A 26201-nucleotide genomic window follows, 5' to 3' on the forward strand; every position below is an offset into this window, starting at 1 on the left:
GTAGATGGAGGATTGCTACCTACTCAGCCTTCTCGTAGAAGCAGCGTTAACTCAGCAGCATCCTCAGACCAGCTCAGCTGCTGGACTGGAGTTAAAGCACAGGATAGTGGAAGACAGACAGTTGGGGAGGTAAATCTCTCACCCAGAATTCTGTCAATGCTTCACAGTGACTGTATCATGAATCATCTAAACTGGGACACACTGGGGAAATCAAAGAGGATACTATTAATAATTATGCTGAGACACCAGACATAAAGCAAGACTATTCCAGGCCAACTCTTTAGGAAGGCTGGGATCATAACTCTCTGTCTCTCCTTTTACCCTGCCACTTAGAAGTCATACTTCTTACCCTTTCTGTGTAGTGAATGCTGGGGGGCCTGGGAAACCCTGTTTTCCCACTTTTCCTATCCCACCTGTCTTACCCAAATGTCCCCCAACCCTCATATCTCCTTGCCCAACAATAAGAGACCACACTCATGCCAATTTGAGAGAGAAGCTCTATTTATACCGGTGGCACAAGTGAGCAGGAGTCCAGTGGGGACTCTCTGGGCCATGCAGTGTTCTGTTGAGAGTCATAATACAGGGGATCAGATCTCCTTCCCCAGCCTTTGCCTGGGGAGACTTGAGGCTCGATTTGTCTTTCCCTTGGCTCTGGACTTTGAGGAAGCTAGGGGTGGAGGTTTGGGTTTTGGGTTTCTCTGCCCCCAAGCCCCACTCTGGATTTCTAGCTGCAATGTGCCTTTGAGCCAGAGTTGGTGGGAAAGGACTGTCCTAGATCTGGGTATGGTGTTGAGCCTATAGCCAGAGGAAGGAAGGAATTCCAGTGTAGAGTCTGCAGAGGGAAAGGACAGGAATGATGCCGGAGACTTGTGAAAATGAAGAAAGGGAAGAGAAAGAAGGTGAAAAGTTGGGTCCTACATTTGCTTGTCAGGAAGGACCAAGTCATTTTGTGCCTGAGACGGCACAGTCCAAAGCTCGGGTTTTTACCACTGTTTGCTTTCTGGAGCATCCTTCCAGGTTTTTTTCATTTTTCTCACCATCTACAGCCAGTGAATCCACTCCGCCTGTGAAGTGGCTGCCTTAAGATTCAGCCTCCTCTAGCACTTCCTGTGTGCAGATGTGCACGAAGATGGAAGCTGGGTGAAGGCTGAGGCCATCCTTGGAGAGCAGGTGTATGTGGCGGTAACCTGGGGGGTGGTTGGAGGGGTGGAGAGGACAGCATCAGGAAGAGCTGATCAGCATCAGGCCAGAGCTGGGGTGTGGGCCGGGAGAGGGAAGACCATCTCACCTTGCTGCATGCAGCTCCACGGCAGGGTGTACTGACCAATGAAATCGTTTCGGGATTTCCAGTCATAGTCTTTGACCACAAAACGCAGCAGGGCCAGTTCAGGTACCAGGATCCGAAAGCACAGTGTCTGCCCCCAGTATGGATTAAAACCTGAGCCAGGGAGGGTGGGTGAGGGAAGGGATGAAGGAACAGACATTGTTGACCGTGCTGGTGAGTTGCTTGCCCTGTGTTCTCGCTTCATTTTCAGAGTAGTCAGCACTTTACAGGTGAGGAAACTGAGTGGATAAGCAGTGTGTTTAGGTCACTGTAAGTGAGAGACCTGGCTTCAGACCCAAGTCCTCATCCTTTGTCCTGTCTGCACTGCTTCCCCTGGAGGGGGCACGAGGGGTGATGGACTGTGCTTAACAGAGACCTGCGCAGTGGGAAAGCCACAGCCATGCTCCTCCCACTTTCCCCTGCACTGCCCAGCGTCTCACCATTGTTCTCCACGTAGCTGGTCTCTTGCCGGGTTGTGTCTGGGCGGACGCCAAAGATCTCCACTCTCACCAAGGGGTCCACAATGGACTGTTCTTTGGTGTTGTCCACTTTGGGGAGTTGCTGACCACTGATTACCTGCAACCAGGGCTCTGGAACCTCACTAGTTCCTGCTCAGCCCAGCCCCCCTCCAGCTCTCACACCCTGGGGGGAGGAGGAAGGCTGAGGGGAAGGGGAGACATAGGACCTTGCACTATACGCTTATGGTTTGCAAAACTAATTCTCATGGGTAATATATTTTCTTCTAGTACCTCACCTACAATTTATAGTGCATCCAAGTAAAAATTTAGTAGGGTCTGAAGGTGGGAAGGTTGCGACAGCAACCCTTCTATAGCACTTACTGTGCCCTGGGCACTGTTGTCAGCACTTCAGATTAACGAGGGGCTTCCCAGGTGGCTCAGTGGCCAAGAATCTGCCTGCCAGTGCAGGAGACTCGGGTTCAATCCCTGGGGAGATCTCCTGGAGTAGGAAATGGCAACCCGCTCCAGTATTCTTGCCTGGGAAATTCCATGGACAGAGGGGCCTGGAGGGCCACAGTCCGGGGGGTCACAAAGAGTCAGACTGAGCGCACACACACACACACACACACACAGATTAATCTCAACAGTCCTGTACATCAGGCAGTATTATTACCCCAGTTTTGCAGGTAAGGAGAATAAGGTTAAGTTTGCCAAACATTAAATGACTAGTAAATGGGTTTGAACCTAGGCGATTGACTCCAAAGTCCATGCAGCCCCATGAGGAACTTTCCCTCTGTTACACTCCTGTCAGATCTAGCCGCCCCTGCCCCCGCAGGCTCTGTTTCAGCTATCCCAGTTTCTTCCCAGTGGTTTTTCTTTCCATTATACCTGGATTATGAGGGTCTGGGCTTTGAAAGGGCTGATGGGCCTCTCAGGGTGGAAGGAACTCTGGGCATCGCGCAGGAAGTCTGGCTTCAGCACATAGCCACAGCCAGCGTTCTGGCGGAAGAGCCCATCACACAGGTCCATCTCCAGCCCAGCTGTCTGCATGTTCATAGCCACTGAGGGCCCCAGGAGAAAAACAGGAAAAGAGTCACCGTGGGGGCCAGACAGCCATCTTTCAGGGAAACCGGACTGAGAAGTTATTGGCTGTAAAAGGGCTACTGGCAACACTGGAGAATGTCTTTCTCAGCCCGGCACTCCCCTTGAAGCACTCTCTGGCCCCACTGCCACCCAGGGATGACTTCCCATCAATTGCCCTTGCACTCCCTCTTCCCTGTCCCTACCACTCTCTCACCCATCTGGCAGCCTGCATTCCAGAATTCCTGGGGGTTGTAGTTGGATGAATCCGTCCTCAGGCCACTGGGATATACTCTGCTTAACTGCCAGGTATTGTGCTGCACAAACTCATCGCCTGTAAAGAGGGTGTGGGTACCGAGATGGTAGTGGGTGGAGTGGACCCTCCTACTTCCTTGGTCCCAAGGGCCCCCGCCCACCTACTTCACTCCTCTCTCCAGCATCTCGTAAGGCTGTGACTGTCTCTGCTCCATGCAGACCATCTCCCCCAGCTGTCTTTCCCCTAGAGCCTTGAGTCCACTGTTCACCTCCTGTCCCCATACCTGGTCTGGGGGGTTCCTTAACTTCTGCGTCCCTCTGCTCCCTCATCCTCTTTCTTGGAACCCATCCCCCTGCCCATCAGACCTAACTTTACCCATCCCATTTCCATCCCTCCCTCTTGGTCCTGACCAGCCTCCTTGATGAGGCTCTTGGCCTTGGTTTCAGAGAAAGATGATGTTTCATAGAAGTGGTAGTGCTCCCTCGAGTGAGTGAAGCTGTAGAAGGTGACAGCCTTCAAGTAGACAACCAGGGCAGAGAGGGCTGGACACAAGATGGCCTTGGGTTTCTGGAAAAGGAGAGAGAGGATGATAGAGTTGAGCCATTAGCAATCCGAGAGGGAAGAAGCCAATGGCCAAGATCTGAACTTTCCCACCCAACCTAAGGCTCTGCCCACTGCCTCCCTCCTGCCTCACCTGCTTGGGAAAGAGAAGAAGCCCAGGCTTGGAAATAGGAGCCTGGGCCATAATCTGACAACACAAAGGCCGACACAACAGCGGGCACATCACAACCTGAGGATGGGAATGGGAATAAAAGCCGTCTACGTATACTAAAGGGATCGGTTTCAGCCTCTGGGCTGAAAGGGTTACTGTGCAGGTAACAGGTCTTTAACCTAGTATTGCTAAACAGAGATGTCATCCTCACTACCTCTCATCTTTTAAAACAAATTAATTTTTTATCAAAATGTATATGAATCCAGATACATCAAGGTATGCAAATGGTCATGGAACTCACACCGAGAAGGATGTCAGAGTCCCAGAGTAACATCTATAGATTTTTCTGAATTCCCATTTCCATCCCTGGGCATGGCAGCAGGTGAGACAACACAGCTCCAGAGAGAACGGGATAATAAGCTAGAAGTCATTCAGCTGAGCCAAGCAAGTGCACAAGAGAGAGAAATGCAGACTTCAAAGGAAGATCTTGATGGTCCCACCATTGGCACCCCTTCCCCAACCTTTCATGCTCCTCCTCTTTGGCTATTTCTGGTCCCTTTTCAGACTCACCTTTTCCAAGAAACTTTCTAGCAATAAACCCACTTTAGTTGAGGTCATAGCAGTCACTCTAGTAAGCCCTGCTGCTGCTGCTGCTAAGTCGCTTCAGTCGTGTCTGACTCTGTGCAACCCCATGGATGGCAGCTCACCAGGCTCCCCCCTCCCTGGAATTCTCCAGGCAAGAACACTGGAGTGGGTTGCCATTTCCTTCTCCAATGGAGGAAAGTGAAAAGTGAAAGTGAAGTCGCTCAGTCTTGTCCGACTCTTAGCAACCCCATGGACTTCAGCCTTCCAGGCTCCTCTGTCCATGGGATTTGCCAGGCAAGAGTACTGGAGTAGGTTGCCATTGCCTTCTCTAGTAAGCCCTACTTACCTAATAAAACAATACACACACACATCAGTGTTTTTTGAAGTATCATTTAAAGAGACTGGGAGGTAGTACAAAGATGTCTCAGAAGTCACCTGGGAGACCCAGGAGAGAGCCAAAGAGGTACTTCAACCAGAATGACTCTCATATATCTATTTTGTGTACTGAGCTTCCATATAGAATTTCATTAAAGATCTCACAGCACAAAGAAGTTGGAAAGCCACTGCCATATGTCTGTATATGACATCTATATGGTGATGCTGTGTATGGATTCTCATGCCTCTTGTCATTGGAGGCAAGGAGCATTTTGTTCCTTGGTTCTCCACCCTGCCTGGCTCCAGTCTCTTCACACATGGGGTCTTAGCTTGTAGTACTGACTGATCAAACACCAGAGCAGAAAGACCACCCTCCTGGCCTACCTTCTTTTTGTCCTCATTGCGAGGGCTCAGCTCCTGGGGCTCAGACTCCAGCTGGGCCTCCAAGTCCAGCTTAGCCTCCTGCTCCGCCTCCAGTTCAGCCTCTGGCTCTTCCTCCTCTTCCTCAAGCATTAGCTTCTTCCCCTTCACAAGGATCTTCCTCCGAAGGTCCTAGGGGACGAAAACAGAGAGGCCTATCTACCTGTCTGCTCTGGGCCCCTCCTGTGGGTCGTGCAGCTTCTATGCAACTCTCATGGGACCACCTCAAAGGCAAAGGAAGCAAGTGAGTGGTTGGAAGTTCCCACAGAAAGGCTACTTGATACATAGAGCAGGGATTTCTTATGGTTAAGCCAACCTGTAACATCTCTAAGGAAAAAAATACATGTGAACCCCTACCTCACATTTGACACATAAAAATTCCTCATAGATTCAAAATTTACATGTAAAGAACATTAGAGTATTAGAGGAAGATAGAGACTCTTTCTGAATAGCCTCAAGGTAGGAAAGCCTTTGAAAACTCAGAAGACATAAAAAAATGATTGGCAAAGGTGACTACATAAAGCTTGAAAACCTGTAAAGCAGAAGAGGCTATGAAGACAAAAGAAAAAATAGACTGCTAGGGGAGTTTCCTGGTGGTCGAGTGGTTAGGACTCCACACGGCTGTGTCCTGGGTTCAGTCCCTGGTTATGAACTGGGTCATGCAATTTGTGCAGCGTGGCCACCCCGCCCCCCGCCCCCCGAATAGACTGCAAAAAAGTATTTTTAAAGCATTAATATCTTTAACATTTTTAAAGTTATATATCAATAAAAATTATAAACTCATATAAAAAAGTTTGTAAATAATATCAGTTAATTTGAAAGAATAAAACAGACCTTTGTTTTTTAAAAACTTGACTTTTTTTTCATGTTTGCCATTATGAATCATCTCACTACTGGAGTTAATTGTAGTCATCCCCTTACACTCTTCAGTTGGAGTGAAATTTGTTTTTTTTCCTGCACCCCCCACCCCGAGGGCAACTTGACAATGATAACCAAAAATGTCAACATGCAGTTTTCAGCCCAGCAATTTTTTTTCTAGGAATCCATTTCAAAGAAAGAGTAAATGAGCAAACCTCTATGTACAAATGAAAAATTGTAAACAACCTAAATGTTTACCGTTTACCGGTTATTTTTACCACCTACTGGTTGAGTAAATTATGGTCAGTAACATAAAGTACAATACTATGGAACTGTTAAAAAAGAAAATATATATGAAAAAATATTTGTGATATATATAAAAGGGATAGAAAGGATGATCCCATTCACGTTTTTTAAAAATGTAACCATATTTACGTATATATGTTTATATAAGTGTGTAAAAAATCTATAATGTTGGCAGCTGTTATTGGAGAGGTTGAGATTATGGTGGGGGAATCTCCCTTTATATTTGTAGAGGCTGTAATAATGAACTATCAGGAAAGAAAAAGATCTTCCATTGGAAAAATAAATATAAAGTAAACAAATGGTTTTAAATTTAGAAAGCTATATCTGGCATTTTATGTTGAATTAGGTTTTTTTAATTTCTTTTGGCCATGCCACTCGGCTTGCAGGATCTCAGTTCCTGGAGCAGGGATTGGCAGTGAAAGCTTGGAATCATAACCACTAGACCACATGGGAACACCCAGAATTCGATTTTTTAAAAATTAAAGTTGTCTCTGAGAATATTAAAGAGTAAGATGGTCCATCTGAGGATGAGAAGAAGGGAACAGATGGGCCTAGAAGGAAGAGCCAAGGCCGGTAGGGAAGCCTGGGCTGGAAGGGCAGGGTCCCTACCTCAGGGGAGGGCAGCTGAGTAGGAGGCTGCCCATCCAAGGCTGTCATCAGTAGCTGATCCCCCAGGATCTCCGTCAGATGGCGCACTATGATTTCCTGCTGCTCCCAGCTGCAGTGGTTCTCCAGCGACAAGATGACTGGATAGTCTGACGTCTGGTCAGGAGGGGAAGGCACGCTGGAGCCAGAGTTCTGAGGCCTATAACCGTCTTGCTTCTCCAGCTCCACCCCCACCCACCACCCCACCACCCCACCACCCCACCGCCCCACCCCCTGCCAGTTATTCAACTGAGTACCCTGATTGCCAAAAGTCCTCTGACCCCATGCCAGGCCTCCAGGAGATCTGCCTGGGTCTAGGCACCCCACATCTAAAAGTCACTCTTGGGACCCCAAATCTCAGATCTGTGCCAGGTCTGACCCAGGTCCTTCTGGGACTTTTGAGTTTTCAGGCTTAGAGTGGGAAAGCCAAGCCAGTGCCCCAGTCATGTTCACGTTACACTTTCAGACTTTCATCCCCAGATAGCTATTGTCTCCCAGCTCTACCCACCAGTTTGTCTGTTTCCTCCTCCGCCCTCTCCCAGGTGGGTGACAGAAGTTTTTAGAAGTAATCATTACAGTTAGCAATTACTTCTATGACTACTACTTAACTAGTAACATATCCAACACTTATTCATGATAATCCCTTAATGTTTGCCTGATGCTTCACAATTAAAATCTCTTTTATGTATATGTCATTTGACATCACCTAGGTCGGGAAGATCCCCTGGCGAAGGGAATGGATACCCACTCTAGTGTTCTTGCCTGGAGAATCTATAGATGAAGGAGCCTGTTGGGCTACAGTCCATGGGGTCACAAAGAGTTGGACTCAACTGAGTGACTAATACTTTTACTTTCCCCTGCATCCCTCCCCAACCCCAGACCCAGAGTCTCTTCCTTCAGATCCTCTTGCTAATCACCAGTATTTCCATCCTGAGGCTCCCACCTGGAAGGCATACTGTCCTATAGCGGCCACAACATCTTTGAATGGGATGCGGGAGGTCAGGGTGTGTCCGTGGTAAACAATAGGTTCCCCGCTTGGTCCATCCCATATATCCACCTCCACACAGCGGCACCCCCGCTTCAGGGCCCTGCAAGAACCCCACCCCCAGGGACGGGAGGGGTCAAGGTGTGATCTTTCACCTAGGGACCCTCTTCCCTCTCTGGAGAAAACAGTGCTCGCCGGCACTCACCCCTCGAGACTGCCGACTCACATCTCCATGGGTCCTTCTCCGTCTGCTGGGACACACCTGCAGCTCACACTGGTCTCCACCCCGCCCTACTCAACAATCCGCCCGTAGGGAGCCATCACAGAATGCCTTCTGGTGTTCTGCTTGTATATCTTTATATGACACTCGAGTTATTCAAACTCTCGGTAAATTTACATTTTACTTCCTTACTAGGCTTCCTAGGGAAGTTGGACTTGAAGCGACTAGTTCAGCTGCTGGCATTAAAAGATGCCTTGACTATTTGATCTAATGCATGGTGAATCACAATAAAAGCATGTACCATTTATTACCTATTGACACATAAATTACCTTATTGAATTCTCACAACAAGCCAGACAGAATAGACAGAATAGTAATCATCTCTGTGTCTCAGATAGGGAAGCTGAGGCAGAGAGAGGTTAAGTATTTGACCTCAGAGTACCAAGTGAGGGAGCTAGCAGTTCATCTCAAATGGTCTGACTCCAGAACCTCTGTTTTTAAATCCTCTTCCCTACTGCCTCCCATTTAACATTGAGTTTATTTATTTGTTCAAAATAAATCTGTCAGGACCTCTGGTGCCAAGGTAATTTCATGTCCTATGAAAGAGAAGCTCTGTTTACCCACAGGGTTTCCACAGCACTCTCCTGCCAGTCTTCAATATCTCTTCCAAGTCTCTCAGGGACCCAGGAATCCTCAGCTCAAATCCCCCCACAACAGCATTTCAGTTCCTGCAGTCCGCTAACAATTCCCCTCCAACTTCCCACAGACCTTCCCATCCCATGAACTGGACCCCTTCACCCCCCAGCCCCACAGCACCGTATGTATCCCTCCACGCTGCTCTGGCCGCAAAGCTGGTCCCCCACCAGGTAGGTGTTGTGGGAGGAGTTGATGTAGTAGTGGTTCAGGGGTTGAGTCATGTCCTGGTAGAGGGAGTGGCAGGTTGGATTGAAGATGTCTCCGTCCTTCGAGCAGAGGTAGCCGAGGAAGCCGTCCAAGCTCAGCACATGCCGCAATTTGCCTGCGGTGTGGAGTGGCTAGAGTGAGAAGCTCTCAGTGGTAGTGCTCAGAGCACCCCACCCCTCTCCAGGGCCCAGCCTTTCAAATGGTGTCCACTCCCAGCCTCCAGACCCCAAAATTGCCCCCTCCAGCCTGTCATTTCAAGCATCCCCATCCTCAGAGAACCATAAAGATACAAAGGGAATTATTAAGATCATGCTAGTCCAGTGCTGCCCAACAGAACTTTCTACGGTGATGGAAATGTTCTCTGGTCTGCACAGCCCAGTACAATAGCCTCTAAATAAATAAAGCTACCGAGCATTTGAAATGTTGCTGTGTGACTGCAGAACTAAATTACAGTTTTGTATTCACAGGAGATTGGCTCCAGGACTTCCCCCTTCCCCATAGCAGATACCAAAATCCATGGACGCTCAAGTGCCTTACACAGAATCGCATGGTACAGTCGACCCTCTGTATCCATGATGTGGCACCTGTAGATACAGAGAGCCGACTGTAATTTAAATTTAAATAGTCACCTGGAGCTCAGGGTTACCATGAAGGACAGCACAGTATTTAGTCCAAAGGACTAATTTCATAGATGGGGCAACCGAGGCTCAGAGAGGATCAAAGTCAAAGACTTGTTAGTGACAAGACCAAGGTGCATGCATGCATGCCAAGTCACTTCACGTCTGAAGACTCTTTGAGACCCTATGGGCTATAGCCTGCCAGGCTCCTCTGTCCTTGAGATTCTTCAGGCAAGAATACTGGAGAGGGTTGCCATGCCCTCCTCCAGGAGATCTTCCCAACCCAGGGATCAAACCTACGTCTCTTACATTTCCTATATTGGCACAGGCGTTCTTCAGCACTAGCACCAGCTGGGAAGCCCCAAGACCAAGGTACCTGCGTGTTATGCCCTGGGCTGTGTAGCTACTGCGTACTATGGCCTGAGGGTTTCTTGAGCATTGCTCTCTGCCAAGGACATAACATGCAGCATCTCCCTTAATGCTCTCACCAACACAATCAGGTGGACATAACATAATCTGCCCTGAGAGTTTAGGTAACATACCCAGGGTCACATCTGTGGTTGTTGTTCAGTTGCTAAGTCATGTCTGACTCTGCAGCCCTGCAGCATGCCAGGCTTCCCTGTCCTTCACTATCTACCAGAGTTTGCTCAAACTCATGTCCATTGAGTCAGTGATGCCATCCAACCATCTCATCTTCTGTTGTCCCCTTCTCCTCCTGCCTTTAATCTTTCCCAGCATCAGGGTCTTTTCTAATGAGTCGGCTCTTCATATCAGGCGGTCAAAGTATTGAAACTTCAGCATCAGTCCTTTCAGTAAATATTCAGGGTTGATTTCCTTTAGGATTGACTGGTTAGATCTTCTTGCTGTCCAAGGGACTTTCAAGAGGCTTCTCCAGCACTGCAACTTGAAAGCATCAATTTCAAGGCGTTCAGCCTTCTTTATGGTCCAACTCACACAGCCGTACACGACTACTGGAAAAACCATAGGTTTGACTATACGGACCTTTGTCAGCAAAGTGATGTCTCTGCTCTTTAATATGCTGTCTAGGTTTGTCACAGCTTTCCTTCCAAGGAGCAAGAGTCTTTTAATTTCATGGCTACAGTCACTATCAGGTGGTGCTAGTGGTAATGATCCTGCCTGCCAGTGTAGGAGACATAAGAGACCCTGGTTTGATCCCTGGGTCAAGATGATCCCCTGGAGAAGGAAAGGCAACCCACTCCAGTATTCTTGCCTGGAGAGTTCCATGCACAGAGGAGTCTGGCAGGCTACAGTCCATAGGGTTGCACAGAATTGTACATGACTGAAATGATTTAACACGCACACAGTCACTGTCTGCAGTGATTTTGGAGCCCAAGGAAATAAAATTTGTCATTGTTTCCACTTTTCCCCCTCTATTCGCACAAAGTGATGGGACCAGATGCCATGATCTTCGTTTTTTGAATGTTGAGTTTTAAGCCAGCTTTTTCACTCTCCTCTTTCACCTTCATCAAGAGGCTGTTCTGTTCCTCTTCACTTTCTGCCATTAGAGTGGTATCATTTGCATATTTGAGGTTGCTAATATTTCTCCTGGCAATCTTGACTCCAGCTTGTGATTCATCCAGCCTCACATTTCAGGTAAGATACTCTGCATATAAGTTAAATAAGCAGGGTGACAACATATAGCCTTGACATACTCCTTTCCCAATTCTGAAGCAGTCCCTTGTTCCATGTACAGTTCTAACTGTTGCTCTTTGTCCTGCATACTGGTTTCTTAGGAGACAGGTAAGGTGGTCTGGTATTCCCATCTCTTGAAGAATTTCCCACAGTTTATTGTGATCCACATAGTCAAAGACTTTGGCATAATCAATGAAGCAGAAGTAGATGTTTTTCTGGAATTCCCTTACTGCTTTTTCTATGATCCAACGAATGTTGGCAATTTGATCTCTGGTTCCTCCGCCTTTTTTAAACCCAGCTTGTATATCTAGAAGTTCTCAGTTTGTGTACTACTGGAAGGCTGGTTTGAAGGATTTTGAGCATTAAAAACTTGCTAACATGTGAAATGAGTGCAATTGTGTGGTAGTTTGAACATTCTTTGGCATTGCCCTTCTTTGGGGTTGGAATGAAAACTGACCTTTTCCAGTCCTGTGGCCACTGCTGAGTTTTCAAATTTGCTGATATATTGAGTGGAGCACTTTCACAGCATCATCTTTTGGGATTTTAAATAGCTCGGCTGGAATTCCATCATCTCCGCTATCTTTATTCATAGTAATGCTTCCTAAGGTCCACTTGACTTCACTCTCCAGGATGTCTTGCTCTAGGTGAGTGACCACACCATCGTGACCATCGAGATCATTAAGACCTTTTGTGCAGTTCTTGTGAGTATTCTTGCCACCTCTTCTTAATCTCCTCTGCTTCTGTTAGGTCTTCACTGTTTCTGTCCTTTATTGTGCCCATTCTTGCATGAAATGTTCCCTTGATATCTCCAATTTTCTTAAAGAGATCTCTAGTCTTTTTTATTCTGTTGTTTTCCTCTACTTCTTTGCACTGTTCTCTTAAGGTTTTCATATCTCTTCTTGCTATTTTCTGAAACTCTGCATTCAGTTGGGTATCTTTCCCTTTCTCCCTTGCCTTTTGCTTCTCTTCTTTTCTCAGCTATTTGTAAAGCCTCCTCAGACAACAACTTTGCCTTCTTGCACTTCTTTTTCTTCAGGATGGTTTTGGTCACCACCGCCTGTATAATATTATGTCACATAACTAATAACTGATAAGTGAAGGAGCTGAGATTTGAACCCAGGGAGTCAGATGTCAGAGTCTGCCTTACACTGCTGGACTGTGAAGTCTCACTGAGGATAACTTTGCTACAGGGGAGGCAGAATAGCTTGACTCTCATGCCCAGCTTCCTCATTCTAGGTGTGACAAGGCCTGGTGATGATGGAAAATGGCAAGAAGTTGGGCACAAAGTTTCATTCTTTCTATATTTTGGCCATGACTTGAGACATGCAGGATGCTAGTTCCCCAGTCCATGCCCCCTTCAGTGGAAGCTCGAAGTCTTAACCACTGGACTGCCAGAGAAATCCCACAAAGTTTCATTCTTGACTGTAATGACTCAAATTGCAAATTGCTAAAATCTATAGCTACCAGGTACTTTTCATGGGCTTTATTTCATTTGATCACCAGTTATTTTACAAATGAGAAAACTGAGCCTCCAATAGGTTAAGCGACTCAGTACTCCGTAAGAAGCAGAGTGGGGACTTGAGCCCCTGTCTCCTGACTGATACCACACTTTGCAGCCACAGTGTTATTGTATCTGATAGTCAAGTGAAAAGGGGAGGAACTCCAAGCAGGGTGGATAGAATAAATGTGGGGCTTCCCAGGTGGCTCAGTGGTAAAGAATCTGCCCGCCAGTGCAGGAAACCCAAGAGCCAAGGATTCAGTCCCTGGGTTGGGAAGGTCCCCTGGAGTAAGAAATGACAACCTACTCTAGTATTCTTGCCTGGAAAATTCCATGGACAGAGGAGCCTGGTGGGCTACAATCCATGGGCCACAAAGAGTTGGACAGAACTGAGTGACTGAGCATGCACACAGGCAGAATACACGTAATGATGTGTGCTGGATTCTGCATTGGAAATAGAGGATGTTGTCTTAACTCTTCAACTTCCTCTTCTGTTTAGTTTTCTGAAAAGATTGCTTCACAGCCCCTTTCTTCTCTGAGCACCCACATAAATCTGGAATCAGTGATTCCAACACTTTGTTTGGCTCCACAGTCCATAAGGGTAGTGTTCTTGTCTGACCTACTACCGTATCTCTGTTGCCTATCATTGGTCCTGGCACACTACAGGTACTCAGTGAGCATTTGCTGAAGTAGTGAATGAATGAATGAAAGGGAATGGGAGTTGAGACCTGAGAAACCTGGGTCACCTGTCCAGCTCACATTCCTCTCGTGTCTTATCCTCATTCTCAAGAGAGGCACCAGGTAAGAGTCAATGATCTGGCTTTGAATTCCAATTCCTCCTTTCATTAGCTGTTGACTTTGAGCAAATCATTTAATTTTTCTAAATCTCAGTTTTCCTCTTCTGTACAACTGAGTTGATAATAGAAATCCACTTCCATGGATTGTTGGAAGGATTAGAAGAGAAAAGGCATGTAGAGATATCATCAGCACATTATGGGATGCTTAGCAAAGGCCCAATAAAGATTATTGCTTTTGATTTACAAGGATGCAGTGAGTACTAAGGGCTTCCCTGGTGGCTCAGATGGTAAAGAATCTGCCTGCAGTGCAGGAGACCTGGGGTTCGATCCCTGAGTTGGGAAGATCTCCTGGAGAAGGGAATGCCTACCCACTCCTGTAATCTTGCCTGGGAAATCCCATGGACAGAGGAGCCTGGTGGGCTACAGTCCATGGGTTTGCAAAGAGTTGGACACGACTGAGCGTCTAACACATGCGCACACACACACACACACACGCACAGAAGATTAAAGTAAGAGCTATAAAGTGAAGTAAAGTGAAAGTCTCTCAGTTGTGTCAGACTCTTTGCGACCCCATGGACTATATATATAGTCCATGTAATTCTCCAGGCCAGAATACTGGAGTGGGTAGCCTTTCCTTTCTCCAGGGGATCTTCCCAACCCAGGGATTGAACCTAGGTCTCCGGCATTGCAGGTGGATTCTTTATCAGCTGAGCCACAGGGGAAACCCAAGAGTATTGGACTGGATAGCCTATCCTTTCTCCAGTGGATCTTCCCAACCCAGGAATCAAACTGGGATCTCCTGCATTGCAAAGGGATTCTTTACCAACTGAGCTATCAGGGAAGCCCTCTTTTTATTAATAATGTAAGTTTTTCATGCTCTGCAGGGAACGAAGGGCAGGAAGGTGTCTACTAAAGGGGCAAGGAGAAGGTTTGAGGGCAGAGAGGGCATATTTTAACTGCTTGTTAAGAGCTAAATGATTGTCTACCTCATCATCCCCCTCAGCCAGGGACTGACTAGTTGCCCAGCTCAGGGACTTAGGACTCAAAAACCACCTGGGGAACTTGGAAAAAGTCCAGGAAAGGGCAGAGAGCCAGCACTTGAAGAGACAGCAAACAGGAACCATGAAGGGAACTAAAGGGAAAGGAATCATATGCACTAGAGAAGAAGCCAAAAATAAGAGGAGCAGGATTTTGTTTCCACTGAGGACAAAGGCTGATATCAGGAAGAACAGTGTGAAAGTGAAGGATGAGAAATATGAGCATGGTGGAGGAAAGGGGACTTATGGAATGTTCTTCCTCCTAAGAGATAACAGCACTACAGAGGAGACTCCTGTCTTATGTGGGCAGGAAATGGCTTTCTCCTTTTGGAGGAGTGATTGAATAAGATGAAGATGATTGAGAAGGGGGTCTGGGTAGGACTGAATTTTCCCTTAGTTAGGCAGAAGGCTAGTTGTCTCTTGGTCCCCCTATCTGGCCCCCATGTATGGTGTCTCACCACCTTAGTCCTCTTACCACTTTCTGAAGGCTCATAGCGGTCAATGAGTTCCAGAGCAAGATCAGAAGCCCGTTCTCCTTCCTTCTGCTCCTCTTGGAGGAAATCCACAAATTCCAACAGGGTCAGTTTCTGTCCATCAGATGAAAACTTTTCAAACAGTTCCTGCACCTCTGGACGCTGAGTCAATGACTTATAGAACTCTACAAATTCTTCTCCCTCCAGAGTCCCAGACTGGGATGTGTCTGCTGTCTGCAGAAGAGGGTTTAGAGGAGAGTAAAAAACCCTTTAACAGCAGATGTTGCAGTTTTGACTTTCCTTGTAAGGGCCATATTATTGATGGAGCCAGGCAGGCTTCCACAGAACTCCTGACATTTAGTGTTCATAGGAGAAGCCACTACAGGGAGTAAAAAGCAAAATTTCGGCCATACCATTTGCTACTGGAGAAAAATTTCAACTAGAAAGAATTAAATGTCCCTAAAAGATCAGAAGATCTCTTTTTCTATTTACTCACATGCCAGTTGGAGTTTTCCACTGTACTAGGCACTTGTGAAATCCTGGCCAAGGACAGAGAGGTCCCTGAGGTCTGATGTAATAACATGTTGTTATTTACCTTTCATAAGATTATGAGTCATCTTTCCAACAAGACTGAAGGGTAAGAACCATGTCCTACCCACACTTCCCAATGAACCTGGTGTAGTAGGAGAGATTCAACAACTGTGTGTTGCTGGAGAGGGTTGGAGGACTTCTGACTAAGGGAGAATGTGGCCTTGATTGGCTTCTGCTAACCTTTCCCCAGAAGACTCACCTGGAAAAGCTGAAAGGCATATTCCTGGTCCATTTCCACATTCATCAGGTGCAGTAGCCGTTGGACCTCTCCGAAACTCATCCGGCCATCCTGGTTTTTGTCTCCACGCTGGAACCAATCACTCAGCCATCCAGGTCTGAGTCAAGGCAAAAGCACTGAGTGCGTGTGTGTGTGCAGCTGTGCGTGCACATTCATCCATTGACATCTGCTGCTCTGTCTTTGCTGCCAGTCCCCTCCCCAAAGCCAATTCATTTTCCACATTAGCTTTTGGAATAATCTCCCCAGAGCACCAATCTATCTTGCCCCTGCATGGTTCAGGTGCCTTTGGGGACCTCCCTGTTGCCTGCAGAAAGAAGCCCAACTTCCCTAACATAGAAATTAAGATCTCCTTCACCCCAGTGATCTGGCCCCAAACCAGCCTTCTCAACACAGAAATGACTACCTTGTACCTCAGACAGATTCAGCAAGCCCCTGCTTGGTATGTCCCAGCTCTTCAGCTTCCTACCTCTGGGCCTTTTTTCCTGATGTTTCCTCAGACACGAGTGCCTTCCCTTCCTCTTCCCTTCAGTTCAAATTCTACTCATTTTCAAGGCTCAGCTCAAATGCTACTTCCTCCTGAAGCTTTCTCATGACCATCTCAGCTAAAAATAAGTATTTCTCCTTCCTTTGAACACCCATATATCAGCTAAGTACTGTAATGCTGGTAAATTTAATTATTTACACAATTCTATTTTCTCTGCTGACTAAAACAATATCTGAGCCTCATTAATCTTTGTATCCCTAAAGCCTGGCATAGTGCCTCTTACATTCTGCTTAATAGATGGTGAATAAATGAATGGACCAGCATAGAAGGTGAATACAGTCTAGGAGACGTGAAGTGAGTTGATCCCACTAAAGCCCTCTAAGGAGTTGCTCCCCATCCCTGTGGGAGTTAATGCCACTGGGATCTTCTGTTCAGCTCTCAGGATCAGCACCTAGTTTGCCTCTCACGTTCCCTTTACCCAATCCTGGGGGCCATGATTCCTCTCCAAACTCTGTGTGACTCTGCCTGTGCCATCCCAGGCCTTCATTCTTTCCTCAGTATCTCAGCCTCACATCAGCTCAAGCTGTCCCTGGCCACCCCATCTGGACTCTCAGGCCCCTCTATCCCTGTGCCCCCTCCTACTTGTCCCTAGCCCTTCAGAATTTGGCTCCTTCAGTGACCCCTGGATCCCACTCTGACTCCATCCTGCTGATACTGGTCCAGCCTCTCCTGTTGGTCCATGTTGGTGACAAAGCCCACCAATAGCTGGAGCCCGTGCATCCAGGTCTGGGCTTCCTGGACACTGTTGGCCACCAGGTCCAGGTTGGAGCGGCGGCCGTGGAAGACGATGGTGAAGCCCTGCTCCAGGGGGAATTCCTCTGCCAGGTTGCGCAGCAACTCAGACTCGTGGCCCTCACGTACTGTGTCCACGTCGGAGATTGAGACTGCCGGGGAAGAAGTGGGTGGGGGGCCCTGAGCAAAGGGTCCAACAAATCATAGCAGCTGAGAGCCAAGGACCAGTACTCCCCATTCTTCTCTCTGAAACCACAGGAAGAGGGACCCCAGCCTCCACAGACTAAAACCCCCAAAGCCTTAGTACAGGGAGATGCAGATTCTTGGAATTCAGTTGCCGCCTGAGTCGTTGTTTTCATAGCAGCATGACAAGGGGCCTGTGCTGCAAATGGCAAGACCTGGCTTCCAGCCACCAACTGGCAGTGTGACAAGGACGAAAATGACATAGCCCCTCAGTGTCCTAATCTTAAATAAGGAATGGTCCCTTCCATGGCCAGTCCACACGGTAATCAATTACAGGAGGACTGGTGGGGCTGACAAGTGGAAGCGCACTTGCAGGATAGAAGCAGTCACACCAAAGCATGACGTGCCCAAATTCAGTTCTCTCATTCCAGGTTTGAGGGCTTCCTCTTTCCAGATGTCTGGGAGGGAGCCAGAGAAATCCTTCCCCCCACTTCTTCACCTGGGGCTGGTGTGGATCGTAAGCTTTGGTTATGTCTCTAAAGTAGATTCTCTTAAGTGAGTCCTGTGATCACATTTTTAGAGGGATCATAAAGTGTTTTGGCCAATAGGAGGCACACTGTTATGACACATTTACGATATTTAGAAATATTCACTATAATAGTTAACACACTAAATTCATCCGGGTTTCAGGCCTCATACTAGGTGGTTTATATACATTAACTTCTTGAGCTCCTGTAATGTACTAGGCTGTTTAATCCTCATTTTATAGATGAGGAAACTTATATTAGCTTAAGTTAAATAACTTGTCCAAAGCCACTCAGCTAGAAATTGGCAGAGCCAGGGCTTTAATCCAGACAGTTGGCTACCCAAGATCATGCTATAATAATAATGATGATGATGATGATAGTAATAAGATAAAACCTATGATTTATTGAGCCTTATTATGTGGCAAAGACTTGGAAGATCTTTGCATGCCATAACCAATTTGATCCTTGTAACACCCTGAAGAGGCTAGTACAGTTATAATTTCCATTTTACAGGCTCAGATAAAGACACTAAAGAGACCAGAACAGGCCACATCATAAGACACTGGTCTCTCCTCTGCTCTCAAGCTGCTGGGCCTGTAAGATCCTGTCCACCCACAAGTCCACCCCTGGCTATCCACATCACTCACAGCTGGGCTTGGCCCTGCCTCCGGCCTGCCGGGCATGCCAGACTGTCATGCCATCGTCCTGAAGTCTGAAGAATCTTAGCTTCTTCCAGCTTTTGGACCTCACCTTGCGCATCAGTGTGCCTTTCTGCATCAGCAGCAGATCTTGATTGACAGGCAGCCCTGAGCCAGGAGAAGTAGGGAAGGTGGAGGGCTCAGGAGGAGCTTTGGAACAGGAGTCCAACCTCCTCTCTGTCTCTGGGTTGTCTCCCCAAGCCCTCTTCTGCAGGGGTACTCACGGCCTTGCAGCAGATACGCCATCACCCAGTGCTTCACCAGCTGATGCCAGAGTCACCTAAAGGAGCGAGGAGCAGCAAGGGGCTTCAGGTTAATCTTGAGATCTTACAGTAATAGATCAAGGGAGGAAGAGAAGGAAATTAGTGTTCCTTGACTGCCTGCGTTGTGTCAGCTCCTTCATCTACATAATTTGTAGCTCTTTTCACTTCTAATTTGAGTTTAGTGATTGAGGCTTAGAGAGGCTAAGAAACTTGTCTCAATCACACAGGGACTCGGAATTTAAATCCAAATGCATCTGATTTCAGAGTTTCTGCCGTTTCCCACAGCCATCTCTGACAGGGCCAACCCAGCGGTTTCTGCCAAATACCCTCTTCTCTCCCAACACCCTACAATCCATGAGGTCACGTTGACCACACCTCTCTCAGTTCCCCATTATTAGGAATCACCAACTTGCTGGCTGCCCGCTTTCAGAACTTGGAATCTCTCTGCATCTTAGCCTTCCTTTCTCCAAGTGGAATCATCTCAACTTCCCTTCCAGGAGCCCTCTCCATGCTCCTGTGTGGATCCTCCAGCTCTGGACAGGCTACGCCAGAGTATTTCTTTTGTCTCTGCTACCACACTTGGTGCTGCGCCTTGCTAAATAAGCCACTTCTACCTTCACATGATAAAGTATAGCTCATACTCTTACTCATAATAGTAACTCTCACAGTTTTAATGGACCAGATAAGTTACATAGTCTCAGGACTGCATGCTCAAGTTTTCTCTACCTACTGAAAGAGAGTTCCTACCTTTAAATATGTGCTCATTTAGGACTGGTTATTCCATTGGTCATGTATGGATGTGAGAGTTGGACTGTGAAGAAAGCTGAGCACCGAAGAATTGATGCTTTTGAACTGTAGTGTTGGAGAAGACTCTTGAGAGTCCCTTGGACTGCAAGGAGATCCAACCAGTCCCTCCTAAAGGAGATCAGTCCTGGGTGTTCATTGGAAAGACTGATGCTGAAGCTGAAACTCCAATACTTTGGCCACCTCATGTGAAGAGTTGACTCATTGGAAAAGACCCTGATGCTGGGAGGGATTGGGGGCAGGAGGAGAAGGGGATGACAGAGGATGAGATGGCTGGATGGCATCACTGACTCGATGGACATGAGTCTGTGTAAACCTCGGGAGTTGGTGATGGACAGGGAGGCCTGGCATGCTGTGATTCATGGGGTTGCAAAGAGTTGGACGTGACTGAGCGACTGAACTGAACTAAAGTTATCGTAAGAGCTAACAACAAACTTGCCTTGAAAAGAACTAGATGATTTGATTTGTGGCCACTTTGATCCTAGCTTTGTGCCTAGAAGAAACATACTCAGTGTTTAAAACCAAATCATGCTGAAACTGGCAAAGTCCACGGAACATAAACCTTTATGCTTTTGTATAAGCAAAGGATCCATGCTTGAAGAGAAATATTGTGGGTTTTAATTAGTAAGTTTAAACTTAAAAAAAAGTCTTTCCAGCTGCCCTTTGCAGCATGTGGGATCTTAATTCCCCAATCAAGGATCGAACCTGTGCCCCCTGCAGTGAAAGTGTGAAGTCTTAACCCCTGAACTGCCAGGAACATCCCTGAATAAGTTTAACAATTTGTCAGAGGTGAACATCTTAAAAAAAAAAAAAACAAGAATCCTTAAACTAATTATTTAGTTAGTACTCCATTTAAACATCATGTAGTTCAACTCCCTACATTAGACCAGAAGTCCAGAAACATGATGTGACTTGTCTGAGGTCACACAGCATATTAGTGCCCCATCTCCCTTAAGTAGGAAGAGCCGTAAAGCCACCCAGGGTGACAGTCTTCAGGAATAATGTAGAGGTCCCTGAAATTACAGCTGTCCTGACTGAAGGACCTAGAGAAGACTTTCCAAAGGAGTAGGAATATGCAGGAAACCAATCTGAGTCTAAGCAGAAGAGATAAGGCAACTCTCAGGAGAGCAAGAACACAGCTTGAGTCCCAAGAGGGAAAGGTTTTACTGGCTGAGGCTGAACGTAGAAGCCTGAGTGAGACCAGAAGAGACCTCTGGAAGGAAGAAGGAAGGAAAGAAGACAGGAAAGCATCTCTGCTTTGCTGGGTGGTGTTGCACAGCTTGGAATCCAAGGTTTGCAAAAGTTCTATGAAGACTAAAACGTAACAGATCTCCATTAAATGTCTTAAGAGTTTCAGACTCTAAGAAAGGTTGGGGTCAACCTGGGGCTGAAGTCTAATCACTTTTGCCAACATTCTGCCTCCTGTCTCCTCTGAACTTCTGGGATGGGTGGGCTTTGGCCCTGGGAGAAGACAGAATTACCTTCCATATGCCTCTTCCATATGCCTGTGTCTGGGAGCCTCACTACGATGTCCTGAGACATGAGAGGTCTGAGAACAGTCCCAAGCACAGGGACACCCCTACTTCATCTCAAACCAGCCTTAGAAGATGATTTTATACTTTTTTGTCAAACTCTTTCAACCTCAGAGCTTGGCGTGCCCTGCTCCCATTCTTGAGTCACTGTTTTAAAACTGTATCTAGGTGACACGTGGCTGATAGAGGGCTAGGTTCAACTAAGGGAGCCACAGGATGTCAGAGCTGGACTCCATTTTGTAGAAAAGGGACAGAGGATCTCTTTTCTCTGCCATCCTACGTGTAATTGAGTTTGCGCCTCACCATGTCTTCTCACAAGACTTTCAGGATCAGGCGACTCCTGACCACAAAAAAAAGCAGAATCATCCCATTCCTCAGTAGATTCCAATGAAAACAGGTTATCAGATACAACTCCAAGAGAAGACACTGGAGAAGAACCAAGATGGCTGTGTCAGAAGCCTCACGTATGAAGTGGCACACATTTATCCTGTGTTAAGGTTGTACGCTAACCAACCAGATCACAGAACATCACCGCTCTCTGAACAACTCACAGGGGAGACAAAATGCTTGGCTCCCGGTGCTTTCTGTCTCCCCACCAGTGGTCTATGCAGCTCAGTAATAAGTATGGGAATCCTTTTGTTAGAAAAAATAAAGGGGACAGAAGGCTAGCTGAACTGCCAGTCACCTAATGAATTAAGTGGCAGAACTGGGGCTAGAACTGATGTCTCCATTTGACCAACTCAGAGACCTCACCAAGACTACCCTTAGAAAAGGCTTTCTCTAGGAAGCCAATGAAAGCAGAGCTAGGACTCAGTGAGGGACATTGTTCTCCCTCCCCCCCACCCCATCATTTTCTGTTCCTACCATGTCCCACTCAATAGCCTTTCTTTTCCTTCTTCCTATTTTCTTCCCCTTCTCCCTCTTCTACCTGACCCCTTCTTTTTCCTTTCTTCCTAGTTCACTTTTGTCTCTCCTGACCCTCCCTTTGCCCTCCTATTTGCTTACCTAAGTCAGCCTCTCTTTGCTCTTGACTTCTCATCCTTCTCCTCATCCCTTCTCCTCATTACTCCTTGCTCTTTTGTTTCTCTTCTAATTTGCAATGGCTCGGATTCTCGTCCCCTGAAAGGTGCTTGAGACTTTGGTTCAGGAAGGGGGACTCTTGGGTTGGGATCCTGAGTAACAGATCCTTCTGCTCAGCTTCATCTTCCCCTGTATCCTAGGAGACTGACTAAACAAACTACTCAGAGAATGCAACTTAGAACCTAGGTGTTCTAGGTCTTGGTGTTTCCTCTGGCACCTGAAGGTGGAATGAGGAGGATGGTCACAACTGAGGCAGGTACAGTTTGGAGAGGAGGGAAAAAGGATTTGGGAGTGGGAGCAAGAGAAAGAGGCAAGAACCAGAGGATAATGACTGAGAGAGAGGTTGGGTCTTAACTGTTTACGCCTAGGCACATATGTGGAGCTCCCTGAGGATACAGATAATTACCTCTACAATACAGATGAGAAAATAGACACACAAATAGGGCAGGAAGTGGCCAAGGGTTGCCAAGCAAGATTTGGTCCTCAGCTGACAGGTGGCTTCATATCACCTGGAGATGGACATTGGTAGAGTTGCCTGTGACTTATAGTGGAATTCGAGGTGTCTACAGTCTCCCTGAGGGCAGGAAGGAAGAGAATCATCCTGTTTACTCTCTTTCTTTGGAGCAGGATTATGACAAACCTTATTCATATGAAGAGGACAGAATGGCTCCCGTCACAGGTCATAGCCCTCAGAATGTTAGAGCTTGAAGACTCATACAACACATCAATCTAGTGGTTCCTGGTTATATCGGTGTCTCCTGTAGACTGTCTTAAAATAGAGATTCCTTAGCCCTACCTCAAATCTACCAGATCAGAGTTTCTAAGGATGGGGCCCAGGAATATTCATTTTTATAAAGAGCTCCTGAGACACAAGCAAAACTAGGGAACCCTCTACTCCCTCCCACAATAGATCAGGAAGGCATGGTCCAAAGTCACAGAGCTAGTTAACATCAGAGACAGGACTAGGAGCAGGTATTCTTCCCAATATTTTTTTTAATAATGATTCCCCAAAAAGGCAGCTTTATTTAAAAAGAAGTTACAGTAAAAATGAAAGAATATTTCCTGTGCCTAGAAAGATTCTGTTGTACTCTTGTGCACATCAATTTAATGTTCTCATGGACGCCTGTGAATCAATCAGATTCGTTTATGCCTCCTCTCATCCCATAAATTCTCAAGTGCCTCCTATTTGACAGCACTTGGTCAGACCTAAGAGGCAGCTGGGAATATAGGTCAGACTGAGTCCCTGAAGTGTGAATTGTTGTTTTGGTCTCAACATCAACTTATCTGAAAATCATAGTTTTTCAGTTCTATAATCCTTCCCATTAGGCCTCTCTTTCATGGGCACCGACAAAGTGCCCTGGATCATTGAGCAGGCTAAGAATGAGGCATAGAACTCAAACCCTGGCTCTTTCCATGGAAGTCTCACAACTCTCTGCCTATTATCAGGGGTTTCTGTATCCTCCATGGGTCTTGGCCACTCTCATGTGGTAATCCTCAACAATCTGTTAATGAATTTGTGCTGAAGCATGATTGCTCCAGTTCTCTCTCTTCCCTTCCTGGGGTGGGCTCACCACTTGTCTACACAGTGGCAGCCCTGGGTAGCTAAGAGGTCCTCATATAAAAAGGTAACTGATATAGCTAGTAGGAAAACTATAAGTCCAAGTGGATAAGCTAGAGAAAACCAGCAGGTTGGGGGCCCATAAACCTGTTCAGGCAAAGGAGTCCGGGGTATGATTTAGTCAGGGGGAATAAGCATGTGGAGGGCACGGGCAAGGACTTGGGCATGTCGGAGCTAGGAGCAGAGGCTGGTCAGAGTCTCCAGCCCTTACCGTGGGCAGGATAGCCGTCCTACGTCTGAGCTCTGGGATGCTCTCCGCCGTGGGGCAAGGAAATCCAGCGGGGCTCCTTTGCTCTTCTTGCACTCGCTGGCTTCCTCTCCTCTTCTGCTGCAGTTTGCTGCTGTCGCTGGCTGACTTACAGCCAGATGGAAGGAGTGGGGTGGGGAGAGGTGTGAGTTCTTTCCTCAGTCCAGCCCATCCAACCCTTAAAGGCCCAGGACACTGGTCAGTGTGAGGGAGTCGTGGGGGTGGGGTGGGTAGAACAGGATTAAGGGGAGGGATTGACGAGCAGTGCATCTCCAGGGAGGAGCCTGTCTGCCCTTCATCTCCATGCCAGCCCTCACTGACCTCAATCTCGCAGTAGCTCTCAGAGCGAAACCCAAGGAGTATCCGAGTGGCAGTGCTCCATGAATCACTGCTTTTCATTCTGGTTGGTTTCTCTCTGCATGTTGTACAGCTGCCTTTGCCCTTATTTCATCTGGCTCCCTTCCGTGGTGTCTGTTTCCATTGGCCTGCTTCTGTGTCTCTGCATCCTGTCTTGCTGAGCACTCAGTCTAACTTTATGGCTCAGGGAAAGGAGAAAAGATACGGTGGGAAAAGGGGAAAGGTGACAAAAGGAGGAAGAATGATTTTAGAGTGTAGAGGGAAAAGTTGGCATTTCTCTATATATTAGATATCTGCTGAATATTGAAGGAATGTATATATGAATGTAGGAGACAATTTGTTTCATATATTCATTCATCCTACAACCGTTTGTTCAGCATCTCTAACAGGCAAGGACATATCTGTGTGTTTATAAAGGTACATGTAGAAATGAAGCAGACTCACAGTGTATAAGGATCAAAAGCGAAAAAGAGGAACACAAGGCTAGAAAGACATCCAGCTGGGAAAGCAAGGTAATGAACTTCTTAAAGCGTGTATGAATAGGCAGCGGAAACAAACACCAAGACTGAGGAAAGGGGGTCAAGTTAGGAGAGGAATAGGGGATTGTCAAGGGCTTTATTACGGCCCCAGAGTTCACAGTGAGAAACGGAGGCCCAGGGAAGTTTCAGCAATGGCCCGGACTCACAGGTCACAGCAGAGACAGCCAGGGTCCCTTACACCCTCCCCAGCACTGTGAGCTGGGACCTACGTTTGCTCTGCCTTGGGAAGACCGCGGGGTATGGTTCTTTTTGGGTGTATGACAGAATGGATCTGAGGGTAGGGGCACAGCTCTGTACTTGGACTTCTGTAGGGAGTTATGTCTTAATCACAGGCACAGAGGGAACTAACTGTAAAAAGTGGTGTCATTTCTGAGTGTGCTTGGACCTGGCTGCCTCTCGTGGCTCCTCCAAACATCGCTCAACTGCCTAATATTCTACCATTAGTGCTTATTTATAGCTAAACCTTTAGTCCCATTAAAATAAAATCCTCCTGAGTAATTCCCATAAATGTCAGGATAGTGGTTACTTTGGGGAGGAGAGAGGCATTGCGGTGGGATGGGGCATGTAGCTGGCTTCTGAAATAGCTGGCCAAGTTCTGTTTCTGGTTCTGGGTTGCTGATAAGGGTCTTCATAATAACTTATGAAGCCATACATTTTATGTAGTTTTCTATAGCTTTGTTATATTTTACAACAAAAGGGTTTCACGTTTTAGTAACTGGTAATTTCTGAAGCCTTAAGAGTCTCAAAATTTATACCTAAGTCAAGTTTACTGCACTGACAGCAGGTTTTAATAAAGGAAAAGGAATATGCAGGGAGTAGAGGCAGAAGAGGGAAGGCCATTCCCGGAGAACAGGAAGATTAGGAGGCATTAAGGTTTAAACTGTGCTGATTTCATATCTCACTTCATAGAAGCCGTTTCCCATGCTTGTCTTATTCTCCCGTTTCCACTCCTCCAACATTGTCCTGTCCTTATTTTTCCGTACTAGCCCTTCTACACTCCCCTTCTACACTCCAGGATTTTTTTTTTTTTTCAATTTGACTACTTT

At 46.9% G+C, this 26201-nt stretch overlaps 1 protein-coding gene and 1 pseudogene across 2 annotated transcripts; one reads left to right on the forward strand and one right to left on the reverse strand.

Moving 5' to 3' along the window:
- Positions 480-25642, reverse strand: PLCD4 (phospholipase C delta 4). Of its 2 annotated transcripts, none has more exons than XR_001919227.1 (16): positions 24224-25642; positions 18940-18995; positions 18665-18823; positions 17231-17459; positions 15993-16122; positions 15205-15436; positions 9041-9242; positions 7963-8107; positions 6984-7136; positions 5175-5342; positions 3529-3685; positions 3080-3196; positions 2671-2843; positions 1765-1966; positions 1289-1438; positions 480-1187 (listed from the first exon to the last, which is right to left on the reverse strand). XR_001919227.1 is itself a non-coding variant. In XM_013972683.2 (16 exons), the coding sequence occupies exons 2-16, from the start codon at positions 18959-18961 to the stop codon at positions 1081-1083; spliced, it is 2280 nt and encodes a 759-aa protein (XP_013828137.2). In that variant the 5' UTR covers positions 18962-18995; positions 24224-24806; the 3' UTR covers positions 480-1080. The 2 variants fall into 2 exon arrangements, 1 of the variants encoding a protein (XP_013828137.2); XM_013972683.2 differs by having other exon boundaries at positions 1765-1900; positions 24224-24806.
- On the forward strand, positions 21619-23785 carry LOC108638526 (annotated as a pseudogene).

This window comes from Capra hircus, chromosome 2 (genome assembly GCF_001704415.2).
Source record: "Capra hircus breed San Clemente chromosome 2, ASM170441v1, whole genome shotgun sequence".
NCBI classification, from domain to species: domain Eukaryota; kingdom Metazoa; phylum Chordata; class Mammalia; order Artiodactyla; family Bovidae; genus Capra; species Capra hircus.

Excerpts from the sequence above, each read along its gene's own strand:
- PLCD4 (XM_013972683.2), bottom strand. The coding sequence starts at position 18,961 with ATGGCGTATCTGCTGCAAGGCC. Across the intron at positions 8,108-9,040 it reads AGCGTGGAGGGATACATACG|GGCCCTGAAGCGGGGGTGCC; the intron begins GTGCTGTGGGGC and ends GGGTTCTTGCAG. Across the intron at positions 2,844-3,079 it reads GAATGCAGGCTGCCAGATGG|TGGCTATGAACATGCAGACA; the intron begins GTGAGAGAGTGG and ends TGGGGCCCTCAG.